This window comes from Lucilia cuprina, chromosome 4 (assembly GCF_022045245.1).
Source record: "Lucilia cuprina isolate Lc7/37 chromosome 4, ASM2204524v1, whole genome shotgun sequence".
In the NCBI taxonomy this organism is placed as follows: domain Eukaryota; kingdom Metazoa; phylum Arthropoda; class Insecta; order Diptera; family Calliphoridae; genus Lucilia; species Lucilia cuprina.
In genome coordinates this window covers 83,375,914-83,386,500 of record NC_060952.1, presented here as the reverse complement: position 1 = coordinate 83,386,500, position 10,587 = coordinate 83,375,914, and the positions used below count along the sequence as shown (strand labels likewise).

The following is a 10,587-nucleotide window of genomic DNA, read 5'->3' as shown; positions in this document are numbered from 1 at the left end:
ATTTTTCAACTTCTTTCCACTTTTTCCGACTTTTCGACTTTTTTCGATAGTCGAGTTATCGACTTTTTTGGAACAAAATAGTCGACTTCGACTTTTTTCGACAAAAAGTCGATTGTTCGATTATTCGAAAGTCGATTTATAGAACCCTAAGGAGTAAGAAACCCACCCTAAAACACTTGATTGCCTATTTGAATTGATCATTTAAACTAAATTTTCTCTTCTAATTAGTAAAGATAACCATTAGTGCAAGTTTGCACACATATTTCATGAATGCATTTCTGTCTATTTTATATACTTAATTATTTGCTGGGTAATATAAATAAATACATAAAAAAACACAAACAACAAAGCGAAAAATGTAAACAAATCCCAGCTGTTAAAAGCCGGTTTTGTATCAACCAATGACAACTAAACTAACAGCTGTTGGAAATTGTCACAAAATTTCAACCGCTGTACCCGAACGAAAAAGCTGTGTGAAATATGTCACAAAAACAACCGCTGTAAACAGACAGCTGTTTGAAAAAAAACTGAATTTGTCATCGCTTCATATTGATAAGTTTTAATATATTTTTGGTTTAAAAAAGCGAAAAAGTAAAAAATCTAACAAAATGCATGGACGTTTGAAAGTAAGAACCACCGAAGAGGAAAGGGAACGCAAAAAGAAAGAGCAGGCCTTAAAGGTTAAAGCCTACAAGGCGGCCATGACAAAAATCATGAGCAAACGTAAGAATCAGGAATACGATGATGAAATGTTAATGTACACCACCCCTATACTGCAAAGAAATCCTGATGTGTCCACTTTATGGAATATAAGAAGAGAATGCATTTTAGCTAAGGTAAATAAGTTGAAAGAGGAAGATGGAGAAAAGAGACCTGAGGAGGAGGGAGAAGTTGAAAAGAAAGACAACAAAGAGGTGGCCATACAAAAAGTATTTGAGACTGAGATATCATTAACCGAACAATGTTTATTGGTTAATCCCAAGAGTTATAATATATGGCATCATCGTATGTGGCTATTGGAACAGGCACCCCAAGCCAATTGGCAACGAGAGGTATTATTGTGCAATAAGTATTTAAAAATGGATGAACGTAATTTCCATACCTGGGACTATAGACGTTATGTGGTGGAGAAGGCTGCGGTGGCTAAACAAGAGGAATTGGATTTCTGTACGGAAAAGATTAAAGTAAATTTTTCCAATTATTCTTCTTGGCATCATAGAAGTCTCTTACTGCCCGTTTTGTATCCCTATGAAGGAGATGCCAAACCCAAAAGACCCATGAGTGAAGAAAAACTTAAAGAAGAGCTAGAAATGGTTTTAACTGCGGCTTTCACCGATCCCAATGATAGTTCGGCATGGTTTTATCAAAGATGGTTATTAGGTTACTCACAACCTGAACTGGCGGTGGCGGCTATTCGTTGCAGCCAAGATAAGACAGTAGTGGCATTTACCAAACCCATAACCGCTAAGGGTTTAAAGCTAACTCTTATGGGAAATGATAAACAATTTGAATTTAAAGATTTTAAATCTTTAAATAATAAAATTTCTGATACGGTTTACTATAGTAAAGAGAAAGTAAATAATCTTTCGGATTTTCATCAATTAGAGCTGGAGTCTAATGATTTCAAAACTTTATTGGAATTAAAATCATATCAGCAGGATAAATACTATTTCCATGCTTTAGCCAATACCACCTCATATACAGAAGATGTTTTGTCCGAATTAAAATCTCAATTGGAATCATGTGAAAGTCTTTTAGAATATGAACCCGATAGCAAATGGTGTCTCCTTACCTCTGCTTTACTAATGAGAGCCATTAATAGTTCAGAATATCATGAAAAATCTTTGCAAAATTTAAAACAATTACAGCTAGTAGATCCTTTAAGAGAAAACTATTATAAGGATTTGGCCTCGAAATGGATTTTACAGAAATGTTTGTTGCAATGGTTTCAAAATGCTAGTGAAATGCCTTCTAAATTGGATTTATCACAAGAACAACAGTTGACGTGCCTTACCGATCGTCAGTATTTAGTTATTGCCGATGAAGTGCTATTGTCTGAGGAGTTGGGCAAACGTTATGACGATTTAAAGACATTTAATAAGATTTAAATTAGAATTACTTATAAAAATTATAAAAAAACTAGGTGAGTTTTCGTGGGAATATATTAAAAACTAAATGTAACGTAAGAGAACTCAAAAACAATTTCGAGAATTTTTTTATGGAATTCCAGTTAATCATATTTCTATAAAAAAGATTTTTGCAAAGAAATTATAAAATCTCTTTAATCAGTTTAATCCGGTCTAAAGAATTTTAATATATAATCACTTGAATTGCTTTTTTCACAATTGTTTATTGATTTCAAATTTTTCTTCTTTTCTATTTACAGATTGATTCCCTTAGCTGGTGGCTGGTTTTAATGGTATAATTTATATCATATTATAATAAGCTTAATATTCCTATTTTAGTAAACTATTTATATTCCATTATAAAACCATTCTAGTAGAAAACAAACAAATTACAATATTATTTTCAAATCAATAAATACTATTTAAAAGGCGTGGACGACTTATTTATTGGAGTATTTTAAACATTAAAGAAATAATTTCGGGGTTTTAACATTGCAGAATCATTATATTAATTCTAAAACTCAAGATTTTTATTTGGTACCGCATAATCTGGTATTACGAGTGGCCAGTTGCCCGCAGGACTATGTCCTGGCTGGTCAGTTGGTTGAGGTTCCTTCGGGATCCACGTAGTGGCTGTGGTTTAAACCTAAATTCGCGGGACAAGTAAGTGGCGTTTAAAATACTGATGTAAGGTAAAGTCATTATTTCGGTATAAGTTCGGTGCTGTTGCCGAAACAAGGTATCATATACAAATGATACCACTGGATTTTCCGTCCAGATATGTTCAGAATATACTCTGTTCATATCAGAATTACCACAGTGTGTCCCTGAGAGTAAGAACAAGTCCAGGGCTTAATTAATGAATTCGTATTTCGGTCCACAGGTTACCGGCCTCTGCCGTATTAACAGAGGCCATCCAATAGTCAGAGATTATATAGCTCAAGTACTTCAGCAAAGTGCTTGTACATGGACCGGTCAAATCCATGTACAAAAAATGCCATCTGAGTTCTTCATTGATAGATTTAGGGGCGATGCTAGACCGTTGTTCAACTCTACCCAGTGGATGAAAAAGACCACCGTGGGATAGGTCATCATGCCAGGTACTTACGTAAAGCATACACAAACTATTCATAAGCTGATCTATGGGCTAGTCCCTTAACTAGTCTTTTGATTAGTCAATGAAAAAGTACATACATTAGTACATAGAAAAGTCAATTGACTAACCCATGAACTATTCAATAAATTCATAGATTGTCTGGGGACTAGTCAATAGGTTAGTTTGAGGACTAGTCCATAGTTTATTTAACAATCTATGGTCAAGTCTATTGACTAGTCTATAGTCTTGTCTATGATAAAATCTATTGAATGCAGATTATATAGTGTAATCAATGAGTCTACAAGTTTCTGCACACATCGTGGAATTGTTGTTGTTGTAACAGCTAAAAATATACAATAATGTAGTTGCGAGGTTCTACATCAATGTCCAGGCCTAAAAATTGGGCTACTTCAACTGGATGCGTCCATAAATCTATTGGACAGAGTGAAATAGAGTTGGCTGAACAGTTGAATATATGGTGGGAAACATGAGGACCCTGACCACATGCAGGACATTCGTTGGGTACGGCACGGTCTATACGTGACCAGTAGACATTGAGCCTGTTGCTCCATCCCGATCTTAGTTGTGTCAGAACTACTCTTGTTTTTTCGCGGCAGGTTTTCTACCGTGTCTGCTATGGGCGGTGGGCGACCTCCAAGTACGACATTCACGCGGTATCCTGCACCCGCGGAATTTATGGCGTCTCTATGAATGTCGTTCAAAGCTGACGAATACGAGGTCTAATCCAGTGGATTCCGCACATATTTGCATATGTGTTCCTCGTATATATGAAGATCCTTCCTGAAATGCCTCGGGGGAGTATCCAATTGTGTAATGTTAAAATTTGGATGACTTCTCCGATGACATCCCAGGAGGAACTGTTTAGCCAATATGACATTGTGTTCCTTGACTGGAAGGACCTTCGTTTCCTCGTGCAGGTGAGATGTTCCGAGGTAATTTGTAAGCAGCCCGTTACAGTCTTTAGGGCAGCAGTTTGACAACTTTTGGATGTTTCTCCACTGGTTATCACTAAGCGAAGTTGACCACACTGGAGCAGCATAGTTAACCACTGACCGACGAACAACAACTCGTAGAATCGTTCGTTTGTAATGGTTTAGTTCTTGAACAGATCAAGTCTATTGACTAGTTTATAGTTTTGTCTATGATAAAATCTATTCACTGCAGATTATCTAGTGATATCTATGAGTCTACAAGTTTCTGCACACGTTTTAAACTCGTTCTGGAAAACCAACACAAACAACACAATATTTACAATGTAATGGTTTAGTTCTTAGACTATTCCATAGTTTATTCTATTGAACAGTCTAAGGTCAAGTCTATTGACTAGTGCAGATTATCTAGTATTATCAATTGTCCAATTCATAATCGGTGTTGTACGGTTGTATGGTAGTATGTCGTAATTTTTTTTATTAATTTGTTTTTGTTTATAAAAATTGTATTTCAATATTTTTTATAACTTACAACGATACGACATCGATTGTGAACTGAAGAAAAGAGTATGCAAGTTCAGCGATTTAGAATATAGTTTTCCTTTTTGCTAAAGTATTAGTAATTTACTAATTCTTTTGTTTTTCACAATCTTTAGTTGTAAAGTTAATTAAAAAAAACACTTCATTTTGTTCGCTTCAAACGAATTGTTTTAATTGATAGTTTATTTTTGTGTTAAACGAATAAGAATATTTTTTTTACATTTTCTATTTAATATTTCTTGTCATCTAACATTTATACATTTTATATTAAAGAACAGTTTTGTTTTTTCTCTAATTAACAACGATTTTAAATATTTATCAATTAAACTCTACTAAATTTACAATAATTTAAAAATATATTCATTAATTATTTGAATAAAATAATTGATCCTTTTGTTAAGTGGTATTTTCATCATAAATTCTTTTAATTTAATTAAAAATTGAATTATATTTATATTTGTTTTAGTTAAAAAAAACCCGTTCTATGTTTAAAAATCTTTCTAGGAAATGATGATATTGGTCCTTTCGTAAAATCAATTCGCTTTTAATAGGATTTTTGTTTTACATTATACTCTAATTATTTTAATATTTTTAGTTTTGTTTTTTAGTTTAAAGCTTAAATTTTAATGTTTATTTAGAAGTTTTTGATTTTTTTCTTTTTCTTCTTTAAAATCTTATAAAATATATTTACTTTTAGTAATAATTTAACATTTTATTTATTAATTAATATCTTATTAATGAGAAACATTTTAAGTGCAGTTAAAAGGACTAATTGCAAATTTCGTAAAATTGCTTTGTTTTCTACTTCTAAGATCTTTTATATCCATCTCACTTGTTTTCTTTTTATTAATTTATATACAAATCTTATTTAAATGAATATGTAACGTTTAAGTTAACTTTAAAATAATACATAAAAGCCTTAAAGTATGCTTTAAAATTTAATTTTAATAATAAAACATTGTGTGAAACATAACATTAACAGAGTCTGTTAATCATAAAGTTAACAGATATGCAAAAAAATTAATGTTTTGGAATTTTTAACAGTTTCTTCTTACACATAAGCGATATCGTTATGAAATTTTGTAAACATATAGAAATGATTATTAAAAAAGTTATGATTAAAACAGGAATCTATCAAATGGCAGCATATAAAGCAAATAATTATGAAAATTCATAATGGTATAGGTAAACATTTGAAGTTTTTTAAGATTTTAAAGTCAAACACCAACCCTTTATTATGAAAATCCTTAATCGTGTTGATAGACGATTGAAGTTTTTAACATTTTAAAATCAAACACCAACCCTTTAGATTACAAAATTCTTTTTACAAAAATCTTTATTAGATTTTCAGTTATCATGTTTTAAAGAAAACTTATAACCAATTTCTACCGAACCCCAAAGTTATATGTTTGCAAAGAAAGTATAAAAGTAGATAGAGAAAAAATGGGCTGCAATTTTCTATAAAGAAAATTTGAATAGTTTTTTTTTTAATAAAATTTTTAACATTAATTTGCAAATGATAAATGTTAAGTTTACTGTTAAATAAAAGACTTTAAAAAATAGTCAGCCATTGTCTTATCTAAGTTCTTTTTTTTCATTATAGAAATAGTGTATTCTATTGATTATTCCATGGATTCTTTTATTGACTAGCCTAGCAACTAGTATGTAAAATTTTCTATTCTTAGGAGTAGAACATGGACTCTTCTTTCTATTGAATTTTCAGTGAGCTAGTCTATGCACTATTTCTATTAACTAATCAATGGACTAGACTATTAACATGTCTACGGACCCTCTATGGACTAGCGTACAGATTATTGTAAGGATAAATCTATTAATAAGTTTGCATGTGTACTTTAAGTTGAAATTGGAATAAATATTTGGGTTGAGGAATAGCCAGGCTTTGACTAATCTATGGTTTAGTTTTTTTCTGTTCAAAGTATTCTATTATTATTAGTCCATGGAGGTTTGTAATGACTAGTCCATGAAATTTTTGTTTTTGACTAATCAGTAAAGTAGCTTTCTATAGACAAGTCTATGAGCTAGTCTGTTGACATTTCTGCGAGCTAGTCTATGTACTAGTACATAAAATAGTCAGTCATTGTCTAATCTAAGTTTTGTTTTTTTTTGCTTGTTTATAGACTATGAAATAGTGAATTTTATTTTTAAATCCATGGATTATTTTATTGACTAGCCTAGTAACTAGTATGTGGAATTTTCATTCCGTGAACTAGCATATAAATAGATTATTCTTAGGACTAGTACATGGTGGAATCTTCTATAGACAAGTCTGTGAGCTAGTCCATGTACTAGTCTGTTGACATTTCTACTAATTAATCAATGGACTAGACTATTAAGTTGTTTATAGACAAGTCATTGAACATGTTTATTATTTATATGTGCACTTTTTATTGAATGGTAGTCTATTGATAGGTCTATGAACCAGTGGAATAGTTTATTGAACAGTCTATGTACTAATTTAGGCATTACTTTATTAACTTGTCCGTGCATTCTTGTATTGACAATTCCATAGACTTTTCTTCTGATCAGTATAGTGACTGTTTATTTTCCTCTAGGCGAATCTATATGTGCTTCTATTGGCAAGTCTATTGATTAGTCACTCTTACTCTGCATTTCGATTAGATATCCGCATTCAGCTACAGCAACAAAAACGGAATCTTAATCGTAATTGCAAGATGAAGCAATAACATTTTAATGATTTACGATTGCATGTATTCAGTAGACTTTTTTTAGATTAGTTCAGTGACCGTTTACTTTCCTCTTGATGAGTCCATATATGCCTCTATTGGATAAAATACTCTATTGGCTAGTCTATTGATTAGTCACTTTTACTCTGCATTTCGATTAGATATCCGCATTCAGCTACAGCAACAAAAAACGGAATCGTAATTGTAAGATGAAGCAATTACATTCAATGCTTTACGAAATTCCGTATTCAGTAGACTTTTCTACTGATTAGTCTAGTGACTGTTTACTTTCCTCTAGGCGAGTCCATATATGCCTCTATTGTATGGAATACTCTATTGATTAGTCACCCTGCAGCTACAGCAACAAAAAACGGAATCGTAAGAAAAAGAAGTTGAAAACTTTACGATTGTATTTATTCTACATTACAATCGTGAATACGTTTTTGAAAGTTATTTTAGTGAAGGAGCTTTGAATTCAAATGCGGAATACAAAAGTTGCCAAACGCAGAAAATTTCAATTCGAATTGAAATGCAGAATAAGTATCAGTCTGTGAACTAATCTATTGACTAGTCTATGGATTACATTATCGACTAGTCCATGGATGCATCTGCTGAGCAGTCTATAGACATTTCTACTTATTGTTCACTTTTCTCTAGACTAGTTTATTTAATGTTGTTGTTGTTGTTGTAACAGCTAAAACTATACAATAATCTAATTGGGGGGTTCTACATCAATGTCCAGGCCTACAAATTGGACTACTTTAACTGAATATGTCCATAAATCCATTGGACAGAGTGAAAATAGGGTTGGCTGAGCAGTTGAATAAGTGGTGGGTGTCATTGGGGGCCCTGACTACATGCAGGATATTCGTTGGGGACGGCACAGTCTATACGTTACCAGTAGGCATTAAGCCTGTTGCTCCATCCCAACCATACAATTTGTAATTACGTTTGCTGAATTCCCAAACACTTAAGGAAAATTTATAATTATACTATCTTTTGCAATTAAATATAAGTTATGCTTTGCTGAATTAAACTTTTTTGTAGCTGAATTGCAAAAAACTTAAAGAAAATTCATAATTACACTTTCTTAAGCAAATTAATGGAACATTTGCTTAGCTGAATACGATTTTTCATAGCTGAATTGTGAAAAAATGTAATGATTTTAAAAATTCTTTATAAATTTATACCTTTACTTTCCGGTATTGATTTTTCTTAAGCTGATTTGTAATAAAACTTTTTAAAATTTCATAATTATTACTGTCTTTTATACATTTGTTTAGGTGAATGCAATTTTTTTAAAGGTAAATCGTTACATGTATAGATTTTGCAGTGTTAATTGTTTTCAGCAATACTATTTATGTTTTAAAAGTGTAAGGCTTTATATAACTTTGAGTCAAAATTATAAAAAAAGAAATCAAACTAAAAATTTTTAAATAATGGAATGCTAATTTTATTTATATGTAAATTAAATATTTTTTTATAAAAAACATTTCAAAATGTTTTTATTTAAGGATAAAGGGAAATTTAAAGCCATAATAAAACAAACAAAAAATATAAAAAAACGAAAAAAAAAGATCACATAAATTTATATAAAATTTATAATTAATTTTTGTTTAATATTAAAATATTTTTGTATTATTATTATTGTTTGTTTTTTTTTTTTTTTTTTGTAAACTTTTAGGTAATAAATATTGGACCATTTTGTTATAATTAGTTAAACTTTCGTATCATTAAGATGTTTTTTTTCGTATTAATCAAACAAATAAGAATAATTATTTTTTTTAAGTTTTTCTTTAATTTCAAGTTTTAAATTTTTTTACATAAATATTTTGTTTTTTGTGTGTTATTTAAATTTAAATATTTAAGCAATCAATGATTTACAAAATTATTTATAAACTTAAAAATTATATAGTTTATAATAAAAACAAAAAAAAGTAAATGAATAAAAAAATAAGTTTATAATTCAATAATGAATAATGAAATAAGAAATAAACTATTAAAAATAATAATATTAATATAAAATAAAGTATTTTAAATTTCAAATTATTTGTTTGTAATTTTAAACTTATTTGTTTAATGTGTTTTTTTTATTTTTAATTAATGTTTATAACTCACTTTCTTTCTATACACTTTCGTTTCGTTAAACTTATTTTAAATAATATTAAAAAAAAATAATAATAAAATAAAAAAATTTATAATAATTATTGCCTTATTTAAGCAAATTCGTTATAGGTTTTTCTTTTATAATTGTTTTAAAATTTCAAATGATTTAAGTTGGAAACTATTTATTTTTAATTAATTTTTAATAATTTTTTTCATAAGTGTTAATTGCTTTAAAATTAATTACGTTTTTTTTCTTTTGTGTTGAATTAAGTTTAAAATGTGTTAAATGTTGTATTTTCTATTTAATGCACTGCATCAATGTCTCTTTGTGCCCTGGATATTTTTAGTTTATCTTTAGGAGTATTATCTTCACCCGATTCTAAGGCAAACATTTTCATTTTCTCTTTAAATGATAATTTCTCTGGTACCGCTTCGGTGCTGCGTTGTTGTTGCTGTTGTTGTTTTTCTGCCAAGCGTCTTGTACGAGGATCTCTGGAAAATTTGAAGAAATAGAAAAAAAATTAATAAAATTTTATTTAGTTTTAAAATAATAAGCAAAATAATTTACCTGTAAACTTCCTGAGCTCCTATTACACCAGGCGTTGATTGTACTGTGTTATTCCAGGCAGCAGCATCAGGTGTAGAAGGCATGGAAGGCAACATAGATGCATCTATGTTTTGTGGTAGGAACTAAAAGAGAAATTTAAAGTGAGATAATTAGTTAAGGGCTCAAATATTAATTAAAGTCTAGTCTATAATCTAGTCTTTGGTCTAGTCTTTAATCTATTCCATAGTTTATATCTATAGTTTTGAAAATAGTCGAGTCTATAGTCTTTAAGTTAGTTATAAGCCTAGTCTACATTCTAGTCTACAGTCTAGTTTATAGTTTAGTCTATAGTCTACTTTATAGTCTTGTGTATAGCTTAGTATATAGTCTAGTCTATGGTATAGTCTAATCTATAGTCTAATCTGTAGTCTAGTCTATAGTCTAGTCTATAGTCTAGTCTATAGTCTAGTCTATAGTCTAGTCTATAGTCTAGTCTATAGTCTAGTCTATAGTCTAG

General features: G+C 30.0%; 1 protein-coding gene across 1 annotated transcript; it reads left to right on the top strand.

Annotated features, from left to right (window-relative positions):
- Window positions 1-503: 503 nt before the first annotated feature.
- LOC111681071 (geranylgeranyl transferase type-2 subunit alpha) lies at window positions 504-2,557 on the top strand. Its single transcript, XM_023442788.2, has 2 exons — window positions 504-2,143; window positions 2,387-2,557. The coding sequence occupies exon 1, from the start codon at window positions 609-611 to the stop codon at window positions 2,106-2,108; it is 1,500 nt and encodes a 499-aa protein (XP_023298556.2). The 5' UTR covers window positions 504-608; the 3' UTR covers window positions 2,109-2,143; window positions 2,387-2,557.
- The last annotated feature ends 8,030 nt before the right edge of the window (window positions 2,558-10,587 follow it).